The sequence below is a fragment of the Varroa destructor genome, unplaced genomic scaffold (assembly GCF_002443255.2).
Source record: "Varroa destructor unplaced genomic scaffold, Vdes_3.0 BEIS01000001.1, whole genome shotgun sequence".
NCBI lineage: Eukaryota > Metazoa > Arthropoda > Arachnida > Mesostigmata > Varroidae > Varroa > Varroa destructor.
Genome location: NW_019211454.1, coordinates 28,958,639 through 28,975,664, shown reverse-complemented (window position 1 = coordinate 28,975,664; position 17,026 = coordinate 28,958,639). Strand labels below are relative to the sequence as shown.

The 17,026-nt window shown below is 40.7% G+C and overlaps 1 protein-coding gene across 3 annotated transcripts; it reads left to right on the top strand.

The window, feature by feature from the left end:
* The first annotated feature begins 12,352 nt into the window (after window positions 1-12,352).
* On the top strand, window positions 12,353-17,025 carry LOC111250641 (uncharacterized). Of its 3 annotated transcripts, none has more exons than XM_022806150.2 (8): window positions 12,353-12,705; window positions 13,034-13,285; window positions 13,436-13,685; window positions 13,931-14,096; window positions 15,558-15,778; window positions 16,031-16,159; window positions 16,270-16,373; window positions 16,738-17,025. In XM_022806150.2, the coding sequence occupies exons 1-5, from the start codon at window positions 12,532-12,534 to the stop codon at window positions 15,718-15,720; spliced, it is 1,005 nt and encodes a 334-aa protein (XP_022661885.1). In that variant the 5' UTR covers window positions 12,353-12,531; the 3' UTR covers window positions 15,721-15,778; window positions 16,031-16,159; window positions 16,270-16,373; window positions 16,738-17,025. The 3 variants fall into 3 exon arrangements, with proteins under 3 accessions (XP_022661885.1, XP_022661865.1, XP_022661875.1); XM_022806130.2 differs by having other exon boundaries at window positions 12,354-12,705; window positions 15,558-15,774; XM_022806140.2 differs by having other exon boundaries at window positions 12,354-12,705; window positions 15,558-15,774; window positions 16,270-16,381.
* Window position 17,026: the final 1 nt, after the last annotated feature.

Genomic DNA, 17,026 nt, shown 5'->3' with positions numbered 1-17,026 from the left:
AGAGACCCATATCCATCACAAGGGGCAATTCAGTGAGCCAATAGGGCATTGGCATTAAGTAGGCGCAAAAAAAAGCTAAGTTCTCTAGTCTTCGTTTTTATTTTCGTCCAAATCATGAGAACCTATTTATCCAATTTGCTACCTTACTAATTTGATTGAGGTGAACAAGTATGGCGTTTGTGTATGTACCAAACCTAAACGTCCGTGACTGTTGTTTGTTATTCACCTTTGCAAGAAATTTCCCACGAGACTCATTTACAAATTTAAAATTTCCTCTCAGGAATTTTTCAAACCAGGGGCTTACGATGCCGCTACGAGTAGATCCTTCATAGAATATAATGTATGGTAATTTGGATGCGCAGTTGTACTTCCGGACTTCTACGGATTTCATTGAGATGTTGATGACAATTCAGCAATCCTGAACGTTCGCCAGCTAGCTTACTTGCTGGAAAAGGATTAATCCATCCTTTCCGGCAGATATGTAAATCACAAGGAGTTTCACTTAAGGGACGTTACAAGTAAATTGAGTTTTCTAGGCCCTTATCTAGATGTGAGCATCTGTCTATTTGTATTAAACAACCGACGAAGGTACCCATTTAGCACAAAGATATATGAAAACAAACGCGGATGATAAAAGGACGTCGATATTCTCCTAGCTTTTCTTCTGATCTAAATCACTAACTAAAGTAATCACATTAAACACTCTTATCAATCACCAGAGAAAGAACTTTATTTACTACTTGATTTTTGCATATATTCTTGGCGTACCGATAAAGATCCACGATGTGCTTATTACCTAGGGCCGCGCTCATCCTATTGGACCGTTATCTAACTGTGTTAATCATTCCTCTATGGAATTAGAACGAATTTTTTTCCAGTTTCGTCCAGTTGTTTGTTTATGTCCAGTCGTACTGCCTCATTTCCGTTGTCTAACTTCATTCCGATATCTCATCATAGTAGATTCATAATAGTGCATATACGAACGGTCACCACATCCCTTTCTATTTCCCCACTTGTGCCCCCTGTTTCTCTGCTCAACCTTTCCCTATTCAAAGTTCACTTCATCTGTCCAGTAGATTACTTCTTTGACTAACTTCGTCCGCACTACTCATTCTAATGTCATTAGAAGAAAGTTACGCTGACTGAGTCTGTTCGGTCGCTGCTGGCCATCATTGGTCGCATGTGGCCACTGTTCGTAAGCGACCGGTGAGTGCGAGCAGGGGAGAAAACGGCGGACGGATCGCTAATGACCGCAGAAAAACCGGCACTATTGGAGAACGAAAGCGTCCGTTGGCGGGCCGCTTACGCTAAATATAATGCTACAGGAGCGACGACGGCAACTGTTACTAGGACCTCTACTACTCTCCTAAGTCACCACTCTATTGCGTTGGCATATCTACGTGTACGTGTCCATGATTGCCGTTGAGGAGTCGTAAGAATAGTTATAATCATGATGATAACGATCCATCTGGCAAGCGCGAGTGGCCTGGCCAGGGCGGCGGCTACAGCAGCAGCAAACTAGTAAGAGTCAGCTCTACTTCACACAACGTAGACATACATACAGATATATAGGGTGTTTGCATGTACGCTGCCAGAATCTAACACGTTAAGGGCAATTGAGGGGAGCACATGCCGGAGGAACGGGGTCGAGACGGCTGTAACAGCACATGCCAGAGGCGAAGGGCTGGATGGTCGAAGCGTTGCCCTTCTAACCCTTCTTACTTAGTCCTTCAATCAGCAAAAAAGCATTTCGTCGCATTGACGAGCCTGCTTTTGTGAGCAATAAACAACAATTCAGCCAGGAAAAATATCGACATAATAGAGGCACAAGCAGGAGAGACAGACATAATAAGACTAGGACTATGGAGAGTATAAATCAGTGTACCTATGTTTTTGTTTTGAGTATCGAATCTCGTCTTGAAGGGAAGTAGCCATTTGCTTACTCGGTCTTTGTTACTAGGGTTCTAAATAAGAGTTCCATCGCGAGTATTAAGTCCTGAATAGGCTTATTTCACTTCATTAGTCAGCAAAGATCCCGTTTAGTCATTATGCCGACTGCTCAAATGGTTCGTCAAGCTCAATTAAGGAAGACGGATATTATATTCATAAAGCCTTTGCGACCTAATTATTTCAGACATGACTACATCATGATCTTCAATAAAGAATTACATCGGTATTTACAACGACAGTCGCTTTTTTACTGTATTAGTAATATGTTTTTTTTTTCGATATGTGAAAGAAAAAGGACCGAACACTGACGAATTTTTATCAGTAAATGTGAGCTCGACGCCAAAATCCCCACTGAATTAAATAAGTGACCACGTAAATAGATAAGACATGATAAGTGTATAAGGGACCAGAGTTTCTCATATTTTCAGCTTTAGTGTTTAAACGCTGGCCGAGTGTAGTGAACGACGAACATTGCAAAACAACATGCCATCACAGTCTACTATGTCTAATTATCGCCCTGACGTGTCCAGTTTAAGGTTCAGGAGTTTCTACTATATGCCCCATAATTCGATTCCTCAAACCTGTTGGTACGTGTCGGTTGGCCAATCCGAACTATACATAAACATTGTTCCCTTATTAGACAGCTCACAGCCTTCCATAGGAATCCCATGTGAGAGTGTTGGATAAGATAATTTCAATGTGGGCACTGAAATGCGAAAATATAGTTAAATATCAGTCGTGTCATTCCTTTGGGCAAACAGACCCTTAGGCCAGGCTCTCCCTTGCGTCCGTGTAAAGCCGTTATACGGAACTAGCCGCTGGACTTATCCGACTCGTCGGCTAGGTACAATGATGTTTGTTTGTTTGTAATCGAGTAAAAAAAATCATAGAAAACGTGCAGAATGTGCACTAATTTGCCGCCCAGGTTTCGTCGTATACGGTTTAACCTTGCTAGATTTATTCAGTGCAAAAAGATGGATAGCTAAAATACAGGGAGAAAATATTTTCAATAAGTCAAAAAAGCGTTTAAGCGGAGTTAATTTTTATCAATGAATAATATATTACAGACTGACTGGTCGATAAGAGGTCAACATTTTTTTTAAATTGCCTTATTTTTATCTAGCACAATACACGGTGACCATCGTGTAAAATCCAACAATTCGTTTTTACGGCCGGTACTACCGCTAAATAGCAGACAGACACGTTGCAGCAGACGGATAACGTGTTAAAGAAAATTAGAGATCTCTATGTACGTGTATGCTCACGCTATAGTAAGGAAAGCTAAAGATCCCAACAATTGCAGTAACTCTCTTTCCTAAAATAAATAATGTATGTGTATGCATATTGTTTCTTTTATCAAGTCATGGTAGCGTTCGTGATACAAGTGATATCGTGTCGTTATGTGCTCTGTTCTGTTTCATGGATCGGGTGTTCCAGCAGCGTGTTGATCATTGGCTCCTGTCGTAAGAACTGCTGTTAGGCCGAGCGTAGGTCCGATAGGGAAAATCGTTTTGTTTTCGTAAGTGCATCATAGGGTGAGTGGTGTACCTTCATAAAAGGGCGTGCTATTTTAAAGCTGCTACATAGGGTTCAAGATCGCAGAGCTGAATCTGGACGTTAGGATTCTCGCGAGTGTCAATGACAAGTAATATTGAATAGCGAGTCCGTATCGTGACAAGGAACGGATTCACGCGGGCCGTGTAGTTCATTGACGTTGAATCGTACGATGATCTATAAAAAAAATTTAGGTAGCAAACATTTCACTAATTTCGGCGTTTCTTTACATTAGCAAATCCTATTTTTCGGTGCGCCATCGAAAATGTTTGCAGAAAGCAAACTTTCTTACGAGCGTACATCTGTAAGTTAAAATAGTCCTTTTCGAACGTACACTTGAGACGACTTTCCGATGATTAGATCCGTGCTGAAGTGTTAGACAAGCAGTGTTTCGCGTGTCTGTGATACTTATGCAGTATACGTAAAATGTATATTTAGGTAATTGAAAAATTTGAGAATAGGTCAGTATATTTCTAAATACTGTTATGTGTTTCCGACAATATGTAGATTGCGTACTCGGCGACGCGTGCCATTGTTTCACTTGGATACGTTGGGCGCAAATCCACGAAAGCAACCGTCTTGACTGGCCGTTAGTCATTCTGGCTCTTTTCGTTCTGCGTGCCCCCACTACCCTTTCATGTCGGATGAGTGTATTATGCATGCTTACGTGCCTGCGTAAGGTTGTAATAATAAGTAGTTCAGTGCGATACCGTGAAAAAACCAGAGTCGCCCGACGGCCGCTTATGGTCATTTTTGCTTTTAAGTACCCACTCCTGCCCTTAGGCCCCTCTCTCCATTTCCATCCTGTTTATTTTGCACTACTTCATAACGATAGCAATGGCACTTCAGCGCACCCCTATACAACTGTTACTGCTAAGAACAGATCCTCGCCTGATTTGTAGAACAAAACTATTGCTAAAGGTTCGCTGACAACTGGTGTTGTTCAGGGAGGGGAGAGCGTACGTGTGATAAACAAGTCGCTGGAAACATGCGCTACCGAAATGCCGTTGAAGTAGATGGTGCGTGGCTAATAAAGCTTGTCGTCGTTGACGCCATTTTGTTCGCTTGTAGCAAAGAATATACCGAACCAAGCGATGATTTCGGAAAAGGTGCGTATGTCCAAATTGGTCAAAAAGCTGAGTGAAACGCGGATCGCTTGAAGTACGATTGAGCTATAACGTCAGAATATAGTAGTAGAACGTAGGAAAAAATAGGACTCGCAAAATAGCAGCGTAAGGGCTGGTCCCACTAGAAAATACAACGTTGTGAAAAGTGCCGAAATTGAATATAACAATCGGAAGCTGAAGAAACATAATCTTCTTTACTAAGCAGCTTTCGGTTAACAGGTAGCCCGGCGGTACAGAGAAACACTCGAAAATAATTAGTAAAATGGACTATACAGGCTGATGCCGCAATCAACTCCGCGCAGCTGGTAGTTTTAGCTCCTCTAGCAAATTGTGCGATTTGAATAACAAAAGTGTACTCTTTTTACCGTAGTAACCGTTAAACGCGCATAAAACTGTAGTATGCCCAAGAGGATTTGGCCAGGATGGAAAAAATCGCAGAATATATGCACTCCCTTTACAGCCAGTACGCTTTACCTGTGTGTCTCAGAATTCGAACGCCTAACGAAAATCACTCAATTGCCCCACTGTGGGTAACAAGTCGATGTCGACCGGGGTGAAAGTAGTAAACAATGTTACGGATGGCCTTCTGCTACAACTAACTTCTTGTTGTTCTAACTTGAAGTCGTTCAACTAAATAGTTTTAGCGCCCGTCGCAATCAAAACTGTCCCGTTTCGAAAACGGGAACGAAAATCCTACCTTATAAGGATGAGGCTTTTTTGTCACTCACACTAATCTTCTCAAGTTCCAAGGTTTTGGGTAAAGATGAGAACAACCACCTTAAAACTTTAACGCAAGTTGACAAAAATAAATTACGAACGTTAGGTATATTAGATAGAGGGCCAACATCCTCATTCTTAATTAAGCCTACGTCTCAATTAAGCAGTCTAGGTAAATGACAGGTGAATTAACAGGTGACACGGCGATGACGCTAAAAACGTGATTTTAAAACAGATAATCTTAATCATTTTAACTCCTATATCGATAAAATCTGTACTGTTTGAGGCCATAAATGATCCAGATTGTAGTCAAGCAGACGCTGTATTCAAAGCTAGAGTTTGAGTGCTGGAATCGAAGAGGCACTTGTTTAAAAAGACGCGCCGTGTACACTGTTGTTTACGATACAGTACAAAGGCAGTTTTTGCCAAAGATACCACGTTGGCTTATGCAAAGAAAAGCAAAGGGGTAAAACTAGAATTGATTATGAAAACTTGAATTGAACACTTGGACACTCTGAGCATGAGTACACGCGGGTGTGTCTTTCTACGTAGGATTAAAAAATTTAAATTAGGGAAATGTAATATTAGGCTAAAATTGTATTCTAGTAGTAAAATCCAAGCAGGGACAAGTCCAACTCGGATGAACTGCTATGCAACTTGAATGCGTATCAGAAATGTCAGATGAGGTTTCTGTTTGTGACTTGCGAACTCTGATAACCTCAAGCATCTTTGAAGTGCCTTCACTGCTAGAAGCACCACTCTACTGATGATAGTTTCATTATCTGCTTCGTAATACTCAGAAGACTTTCGCCACCAGTAAGGTGAACCAAACATCACCGTGAGGCACAGCTTACCGGTCATTTTACTAGTTCAATTATTATAGTCAGTTGAAGTTCTGCAAGTTTCTGTTGAAGTTTCTGAATCTCATGGTTAGCTACTTCGATTCTACCTAGTTTTGCTCTCACTGATAGACCCGATCGAACGTGTGCGATCCTTCGCGATCAAATAGCCGACAAAATATTATAAGACCACCAAGATATGGCAATCGCGGACAATGGTCGCCACCAGCTGATTCGATTCAGCCGACCGCTGAAGCTGAAGCCGGCCGGTGCTCAGACCATCGTTTCCATTCTGCTCGACCGTCGTCATCATTGTCACTATCAGTGCAAAAGTAAAATTGCCAAGAAGCGAATCGCATCTGCTGCACAAGTTCAACTCGTCGTTTGACTTCGTTGTTATTCGCTCGTGGAGCGTAGAATCTTCTTGTCCTCTCGGTGCTCCCTGCTATTTAGGACTTATGCTCTTCATCTTCACGTTCGACACTAACCGCAAGACGTCGTTTCTCTTCCTTCGGTTCGGTCGTTCTTCCGTCCTGTCGATTTCTCATCACCGCAATCATCATCATTGCCATCATCTGAATTGCTACTCCTGAAGGGCTACTTCGTCTTATCCTTGGCGGCTGAGGTCTGCCGAAAGTTACCCGTATGCGTCGATTTACATCTCGAACGCCCTATTCCCGTCCCTGTTCTCCTGGAGCTGCGTCCCACAAATGACTGCATCACGAAAGTTACTAACTGACTGAATCGGTGGCTAAGTGACAATCAGTCCACCACTCAGCATTCATAAACACGCAGCGCCTGGCACGGTTAAGCATGTATCATATCACCGCCCTGTCCTGCGATGACCCTGTCTTACGCGTCCTAGCACACAGGGCACATTAGGAACACAGAAGAAAACCAACCGGTGCGAATTAGATGCGCGCTTGTATCAAAGAACATGATTGCCGAACGGAACTCGCTGCGCATGTTTCGTAACGGCGGCTACAAAATATCACCTTGAATTTACGTATACATCAGAGCGGTGAAGAAAATAAAGATGGCGCTTGTGCGCGTCCAGTCTATTCATGTATGCATGCTCAATATTAGGGATGAGCCCGTTGAACTCACTGTTCGGTTGCTTCTAGGAGAAGCCACAAGACCACAACCAGTAAGTCCCACACGTTGTGCCTTCCATCCGCCTGTCGAAGAACTTGTTATTTTTGGGACATACCTATGTATATGTATACATACGTATACATATATAGGCGAATTACGTCGGGCACGGGCTGAGCTCCGGCGGGGAGCATAATCACCCCACGGCATCCTTGGTTCGCGACTGAGCATCTACGGGAACTCGAAGTCTTCATATAAAAAGACACATTCGAAGTAAACAGTAGAAACATGTTTTTTGCCAGTTTTTAGTTTTTGTGGACTGTTAAATAGTTATTTAGGACTTCCATCCATTAATGTATATGTTTTGTACTATGTGATTGTCTTAATAACTGTGTCTTTATCGTGACGCTGTTGGTGAAGAGAAGCTTCTATACGAATCAAGAAAGCTGCCGATACTCATGCCAATGATAATGGCTAGGTGCTTGAGATAGCCACATTCAGAGTAGAATCCATATTATTCGAGAAGATCCATAAATTGTTTCCTAATTGGATATATTTAAACGGCCAATGAATCTATATCAGCCATGATGTGGTAATGGAACACTCTTCAATAGATCTGCGTATGTGACGGAAACGGGTTAGAAGAGGGAAATATGGATCGCGTAGATGAAAGCTTGTATTCTTTAGGTAGAGGTTAAACACCATGGCGTTTGAATATTCACCAAATATACTTCTTTCTATAAAAACCGAAAAAATCGTAGAACTCGTGTATTTATTTCTAGGCTTGAGTACTCTCGATTAGTTAATTCCTATTCATTTTTGGTAGATCGTTGGTTCAAATCGGAGCCGAAGCGTTGATTTTTTGTAATTTAACATTTGACGATCTGCTCGAAAGCGCTCCCATATAAAAAAAAGTGATTTTCCACAATTTGTTGAACTTGAAAAAACTCGAGGCGAGGCAACTCATTCGCGCATTACCCCATATACGCTCACCTAATTTTTCCCGTATTCCTATTACGATTTCGATAGCCCCTCAGTTGCCCATATGCGTTCACTGACTGGAGTAATTTTTTGCAGGCTTCTCTCTCGTTCTTTCACTATGCGGTCTTTTCAGGGAGGTATGTGATGAAAAGGGATGTGAGTGTACGCAGTCGGGTCCGCCCTGCCCAGTAAAGTACTGGGCGGCCCCATAACAATCGACCCAAATAAGAATCTAGCGGCTTCGTCAAGGCAAGCAACGCGCATGAGGCTGGTCGAATTTGACTACTAGTGTCTCTTCACTATTGGACCGATGCTATATCTCCTCTTCGTCATCCACCCGTCATCGTGGCTTCGACATGCTCGTTGTTTCACGAGGAGTGATGGACCAACGCTGTTATATGTCTCTCTTGGCCTGTCTGTTGTGTACGATAGATGGAGAAATAATCGACCAAGCTTCAGGCGGGCCAAACAGCCTAGTATGAAGGGGGCAGAGCACGACGGTGCCGCCGATTTTGACGATGAAGAATTGTTGACCCGTACCCACAGCACTAGTAGCTGGCCAGACGCAACGTATCAGCTAGAATAGCTCGAATATAGTATCAGGATGGGACAATTACACAGAAGGGTGAGCCACAAAAGCAAAAGAAACAAAACGTGAGAGTGACTGAAATATAGGGATGTAATATAACATTACATCGACATTATAACGATTCTCCGACGGCAGCGAACGGGACGACGAAGCTGACCATTGGCGAATGAAGCGAGCTGCTGGCGGCGGGCTACTGCACAAGTAATGCATGTAAGTTAGTAAGTGTGCGTGAATAGCACGGGGAGCAAAAGCAGATGAAATAAAGACCAGCAAATTGTAGGTTTCGTTACATACCAGCTTTTGCTAGGGAATAATTCTGCTTGATCTTCTTTAGCTATAGATATAATACATTGATGATGATGGTTCGTTCTAGTTGCTGACGGACATGAGCATAACGATAGCTATAGACGTGTCCGGTCGCTCGCACACAGCCCGCTTGTTACCACGACGGGCTCCATAAACGCAGTGCAGGTTGAGAAGCGCCTTCGGCCATTCGATTGCCCCCGACTGCATAGCTTTTAATAAATAGTTTTTTAGTCGTTTTTTGAAGGGATATTTCATAGGTCTAGTTTATGTACAGTCGATTAAGCAGAACTAATAAGAAGCCTAATCGATCTCTTCGTTTCCAGTAGGAGTTACGTTAGCGTATATAAATAACGTGAATCACTCGTAAGTGAAACGAAAAATACATCTATACTACTTGGTAATAAAATCCGTGCATATAAAAACTATGGTATACGGTCGTCTATCCAAGGAGGCAACAACTAATTGAGTAGGAGTTTTTCTGCAAGGCGTTTCTATAGTAGCGTTCCTCTGAAATTTCAAAGTTCATATTTAAAAGTCTTTGATCCTTTCTGTAGCGCAGAAACTTCGTGAAGCATTAACGATTACGTTTCAGGCGTTCGGGAAGTAACCATTCAGTTAGTCATCTTTCTGTGTTTCTGTCGATCTCTGTACAAGTCCATCGATTGTTTACACGGATAGAATATAACTACGCGATTGTTATTCTAGCCAAATTGAATTAAACTCGTCAATCAGAATGTACGAGTATGTAACCTTGCCTGGTTGACCGTCTTATAATATGACGTACGGCTCTAACGAGAACAAGACTGCCGACTACTTTGGCGGTGTCTCCTACAATTACCTCCTTGTAGAGTTACTGATGGAAGCTAATTCATTCTCAGGCGAATGCGAACACCAATCGAAGCAACGGTCGGTATAACGAAATCTGTCATTCTGTTTACTATTTCCAGAACTGGACACCGTCATTCTGGTGGTATCGCCACGATCCCGTGTTAGAATTTGCAAAGGGGAGTGTTAGAATGAAGACTCATAGATATAAAATTATGAGAGATACAACACCTATATATGCGCGTAACAAAAAGCAAAGATATTTAAACAGTTTAAGCGAAGTGAAACATTACCTATTAAAAGAGTAACTTTCATTTTCGATTTAGAAGAGCAGGGGCATTTCAGCTTCAGTTGAAGTTTCCCCTTTGATCTGGGTTAGTTAGACGGGTTGGAAAAGGTCCAAAAGCTACTCAATTTTTTTGCTGAAAAACTCCATTCTTCTCAAATGGGCATTGCGTATGAATTCAGTCACACTTCAACATGGATAAGCGTATTTATTATGTACTATTTCATACTAAGCTTTGGGTATTCCTTTGGGCTGTGGGCAAAACGCACGTTATGGCCTGATCCATTTTTTCCATAATCGTACGAAACTCCAGCTCATAGCTAATATAAGCTATCAGTCTAGCCCATAAGTAATAAAAATGTAATGTTGATTAACAGAAGCGGCCCCTATGAATGCATTTTGAAAGCAAGAATGAAACTGCGGATTTGACTATGAGGATGGGCATGTATCTACGCTCAAGGTTTGCCCCATTCAGCACAAGCGGTTTCTGTCTCGGCTGAGGAGAATTAAGACAAAAAGACCGATGCGGCATCGACCATAATACTCAGCCAGCCACATTGGCCCAGTAACACAATCGCATATCGATACAACTAAAAGCTATTCAGCTGTAAAATTCAAACTTCAAATTCCCGCTCACTCCGCTGTGAAAAATCCCTCAAACAAATAACATGTTTTAACATGGATGCTAACTTTTTTGATCTAGTCGGTTAAAAATCGCGGTGCCAAATAATGGACTGTTCTCACGTTACATTATTAAGATCCTTGATAATTTATCTGAGGGCACGTCTTCAGACAGGGAGATACACATTATTGCATCTTGGAGACGAGAGCCCGGTCTGAACTGTACCAGGGGATTTTAAGAATTTTTTCAGTCTCTTATTCGTTCCAAGCACTATGAGCGGGTTTCGTCCTCCGAAGTTTGCTCGTACGGCTTAGATTGATTAGTCGTTTTACGCAGAATAAAAGGACTAGCCCTGAAATCTAGCCCTTTTATTATTAAGCTTCCATTTTGATTGTTCAAGATCCAATGCCTCGTTCAGTACAATAGTTATAGAGTGAGTTTTTTTATAGTATAGTACAATAATAACGTGCGAGGAAGCACCTGTTGTTTTTCTTCTTGCGTCTACTTGTTAAAACACTAGGGTCGGGGGTTGGCGAATGGATTTGTCACATGTAAATTGTTACTTGAAAAGGGGATGCCACGAAATGTTGATTTCTGCAGCCAATTGAGTACGCTAGAAGAACGGCTAAAGGAACACGTTTTAAATTATTGTTTGAAATCGATCATTATATAGGCTAACTTTTAATTTTGTCTTTGAACCTCACGTTTGAAATTAAAAACAGTGTTGTACTCTAATAATATATACTGTATCATATTTTGTATTCAACTGGGTCAAGTTTTGTGTTAGCGTTTGTCTACTAGAGAGGTTTTTTTTATTTGTTCCGATATTCTGATGCCAATAGAATGTGAGACTAGCCTGAAACTTGTGAACGAGTAAGAGACGTTTGAATCCGTATGAAGAGAAGATATTCTCTAGGTAGCCACATATATCCTACCCATGGAGCACCATGAGTATGCCAAGGAACAGCCAACGGACCGAAGCCGTCTTAAAGGAGATCCAATATATTCTAATTTCAGGAACTAGCTTTAAGAAAACATTGATCTTATTATTTATGCAAATAGCGAGTGTTATCGTGGTTTACCGTCAATACAGTACAGAGCCTAATTTGTTGCCATATATGGGTTTTATTTCCAGTTCCTAACCTAACCTAACCTAACCTAACCAGCTTTACAAGGGGTTAGGGATTGAATATCGATCTATTCATATGTACAGCAACAAGTAAACTCTAAATCTAAAACATGTCGATGTAGCGTAATATTCCATTTTGTCACTTCTGTCTCTAAGAAAAAGTATGCAAATCAGGGAAAATCCAAAGCACGATGCCCGTTTATAATTCCCGTTTATTATTCGCTATAAACACTCGTGTGATTGTATGTACATTTATGGTATTTCCAGATATCTCAGTGTCCGTTAGCAAAACTACCTATACTTTTTTTTTTGGTAGAAACATCTACCTGTTGTCGTCAGATAGACCTTTTTAGCTTTCTGGGGGACAGAGTATCGCGATAATCTTTTCAAGGTTACTAAGTAAATGAACAGTAGACGCCCAATAACGATGTTGTGCATACAATGAATGAAAGCGAAAAACAAGCATAGTACCCCCGTTGACTAGCGTAGTCAAGCTCGAGTGCGATTGCTGAAAATGACGGCAACGCTAACAGTTTTAACAGCACTCTTAGCTTACATAGAGATCTCGAAGTCGAAATTACGGTGTGAGGGTGCGGTGCATATAAGCTCCGACTGGGAGGATAAGACAGATAATCTGCTCCAAGAACTACCCTCATTTGGAACATGTTGGATGGACATTGATAGTCAGGTATATGCTGGTAAACTACAGTGTAGAAACAATGCTGCTTTACCTGCCGTCCTTACTGCTAGAATAGGTTTGTACGTTTGATCTAGGTTGAGAAAAGTTAAAAAATAAATTTTAATGTGAAATAAATTTTTGACGCGTACGTACGTTTTGGCTGATCCTAATTGAGCTTAGATTAGTGAATAAAGACGCCTGGATGTTAATTATTTATTTTATCAGTGTCTAACCTTGGCGTGTGAGTGTACCTAGCATAGAACTTGTTTCTCAAAGGAAACATCGTCTTGAATTACCTTCTCATTGTACTTTATAAATGTGCCTATGAATAAAACAGGACGTATCTGGCTGTTTAAGTGGCAAGTTTTCTTATGAGGACCGTCTGCGGTGGGCCGAACATTTATCGCGATGCTTTCTGGGCCTTGTAAGACAGAATGTGCCCTGTGCTAAAAATTCTAGATTTTGTGATGTCCAGGCCCTACTTCGACAAGACCCAAAGACGAAAAACGTCTTTACATCGTTCTTTAATGAAACCTATTCGTTTTGCGGATTTATTTCATCGCTGAAACGAACTCGGGCGTCACTTGAAGTAAGTTAAAGCAACTCATTTCGGTAGTAAAAATATACAACTTCGCATGGCTTTCTTGCTAAGCACTACATTGTTCGGTTTATAATAATTCAAACCGTTTCATATAACTAATGTAATATACAAGTATCGATGGCCTTGTTGTATCTGTAGACAATTAAGACGGTGGCAGGTGAGGTCCGTGAGGCACTTGTTAACGTTTCAGCATTATTGATACATGAAAGAGTTGTTTTGGGCGAAACAACTTCTAGTCGGAGAAAGGTTTTCGCAGAGTCGCTTGCAGCCCAGAGGGATGCACTCCGTTTGTCGCTCGAGACAAAAGCCGCCACCCTCCAAAAATTCGTAAAATACACGTCCACTGCAACTTTCGATCGAATCGTCGGTTTCGTTCAATTCATAACAGGTAATATACGCTATCTATCTTGAATTTTTTTAAGTGAAAATAATCTAATTTCAATAAACATTTTGGTTTTTTTTTATTTGTTAATGTGAAAGAAAGTAAAAACTGCACGAAGATCTGAAACGCGATTTCGTTTCATGAACAAATGGACATTGCGAAAATTCGCTAAAAAAATTATACAAAAAAATCGGCATTGGACGTCCCTGAATGGTACCAAACCCGTTTTCCTGTAACTCTGTCCAATACAGAACACAGCGACCTGTTTGAATTGCTGTTGAGTTTGACGTTACCATTTGCCATGTGCTGGTCTATAACAATTGGTGAACTCACAGAATCGGCCCGAGTACCGTTAATGTTGCTATGGGCTTGCTCAGCTATCGTCAACCATCTACTTCGGGACAGCGTTGCTACGGGGTACGTCTTTTTCTGACGTTACTTGATAAACTTTTTTTTTTTTAAATCAAACAACTGTTGCTTAACATCCTGCTATTTCCAAGCCGTTAGTAGCTAGCAATTCCAAGCTTGTAGTATAAATCGTAATGTAAATTTTTTGCGGAAATACTTGTTTCTTTACATTTTTCACGTTATCACAAAATCAACAACGTTGGCTATACGTGGTGTTGACAAACGCCAATCAGACAAGGATTTGACAGCAGCTTAAATCTATCGTTATCTATATCATAGTCACTTACTCTTCTGGACTATTTTCTCTTGGGTTTCTCAAAGAGTAGGGTTTTTACGAGAATTCTTTTTTTATGAAAAATAAGGTGGGGGACAGCACTTAGCAATTCGGCAGTTCGGCAATTTCGTATTAAAGTAGAAGAATCAGATGGTGTGTGGCGTTATGATCCTCTGGTCAAACTGTGGAGTGGTCGTTTGGAGTTGAAAGCTCTATTTACGCATTAAGGATAGATGAAAAGCTGTGCATTTTTTGCCTATTCGAGATGGTAATACCATAATTAGATGATCCTACCTATTTAATTGGTAATATATATATGTGTGTGTGTTATTAATTCGTGAAGATTACTTAGAAACATGTAGCAAAAAATAAATTAGAATAAAGGAATCGAAAACTGGTTATTGTGGGAGGGGTAGAAAGAGAAAACTCCTGTCGAACTTACAACAGCAGTAGATGCCGTACGTTATTGTCCTTCGTATTTTTTGACTTTTAAGCTCATCATTTGTCCTACTAACGTCTGTCTCTGAATGAAAATCCGCTAATATTCATATGCAGCGTGGTTAAACGCTATGACTTATGAGTTTACATACGTCGATATCGTTTTCCTTCCGATTACTGCGAAGAAACAAACATTCGTCAATTATGAGGGATGTTTAAAAAGAACTGAAACGGATGGGCAAACACGCAGGCAAAGGATGTTCCCTTGACGCATGCCTCGTTCCATATTTGTCCTCGTTTAAATGCAGCTTATAAATGGACGACATCATTTATTCTAAACACCTACAAATTCATGAACGCTTGGGAGGTCCTCGGCAGTATTACGATTTTCTTTACTTAAACCCAATATGCCTCGCAAAAGTCAGCTTTGAAATATATGGCTTCCATGCAGAAATTTACGGGATTCACTTAAAAACATAGCGTATGTTCAATAACGGTTTTAGCCAAAACAATATTAAGGGGGGAAGGGGGGGGGAGGTCGGGGATCTTCTTCACAGCGAACTTTTTCAATTTCAGCTAAGGTATAATTGTAATAATACTATTGATACCCATGTCTTTTTTTTGGCCTTTTTACGCTTTTCGGTGAATTCGAGTGTAATTGTGAACTTCAATCTTAAAATAACACTATGATAAAACTAACGAAGAGCTACCTATAAACTATTTGTTATACATTCTGTTTGTCAATTTTTCTGATACAGATTAAAGTCATCGATGCTTTTACTCACTGTTTTACTTTCGTTGGCTATCTACGTTATGCGCGGATATCGGTCGCTTCACAAATACCATGCAGAGATCAGACGATTACAAAGGATTTCGGAGAAGACCAATGTTCTGCTCGCCCAAACTAGAAGACTAGTTTAATAGTTATCCAGAAAATTCCTCTGCAGACGCACTTTCTGCATCTGACGTTGCCCAGCAAGTACTCGAAAATTGTATTTTTCAGCATCATACAAATAAATACTCTAGCAACTCTATGTATATTATTGTTTGTTAGATTCGAAAGTAAGCAAATTTTTTCACCTATTAAAGGTGTTTTACACCGTAATTTTCGATTCATTTGTAATTTGTTATTATTATCATTATTTTTTTTATTGTATCCAACTTTTTATTGTCCAAACCTGTTATTCGATTGGATCGATAATAAACATTGCATGTCTCCCGGACATTGCAGATTGTGGCAGCTGCTTTAGGAAATAGTCGCGCGCCGCTTCTATGCTTGCGTTAAGGATATGTAGCTTACAGATAGACTGAGCCTGCCGTCATGGAGATTGTGGTTGACCGTAACGTCAGTTCTAGCCAGGTAAAGTCTCTACTATTACTATGTACTTGCTGATATTTTCTCACTTTTTTCTAATCACTGTAAGCTTGAGTATGTACTCAGAGTAGAAATCCGTTGCATTTCCGATATAGGTGTTGCAACCGGCCAATACATACAAATCGCGACAGGCTCATGAACCCTTCAGATGTTTCTTGCTCCTCTACTAATCCGTGTCGTGGTCTCCATTGCAATAAAGGTGAAATGGTATCTGCTATCCGTATTGTGTATTCGCACATTTTCCGTATTCCGCTACCGTTCCTGTAGTAAGGACGTATGCGTGAGCAAGCCAATATCTTCAGGGCAAGAGATACAGCTCCGACTGATCTTATTTCTTTGGTGGGGTGAAATATAATGAAGCGTGTTTTTTTCAAAAATGTAACGACATGAAATCATGAACGTGAAGTAACTAGAACAAAATATAAAACCTCCTAACCCACTACTGTTACTATGCGTATAAAAACTAAGGTAAACAGGAAAATTCGTATGTTAACTTAATCAGTGTATATGCAAGGCTTTAACAGGAAGCTTTTCTGTTTTGCGGCCACAAATGTATTCCACAGGACGACATCATGCCTCAAATAAGATAAAAGGGAGGTTGAAGCTATATGAAACAAGAACCATACTGCCCGCTTTGCATCTTCGTTCCTACTTTTCGAAAAGAGGAAACTTGGCTTTTAAAATTCCCTTCGAAATTTTGAGACGCACACAACAGAGAGAGATTTAATATAATTCACATTATTGGATATTTTTCTTATGCGAAATTTCAGGTGAGAAGGTTATTTGGCAAAGCCAAGTATTTTTCGCGTTTCATTAAACTTCTGTAAAACGATAAAACGCAAAATAATCAAC

Coding starts and splice junctions, on each gene's coding strand:
- LOC111250641 (XM_022806150.2), top strand. CDS start 12,532: ATGACGGCAACGCTAACAGTTTTAACAGCACTCTTAGCTTACATAGAG. Junction 12,706..13,033: donor GGATGGACATTGATAGTCAG/GTATATGCTGGT, acceptor TGAATAAAACAG/GACGTATCTGGCTGTTTAAG. Junction 14,097..15,557: donor CGGGACAGCGTTGCTACGGG/GTACGTCTTTTT, acceptor TTTCTGATACAG/ATTAAAGTCATCGATGCTTT.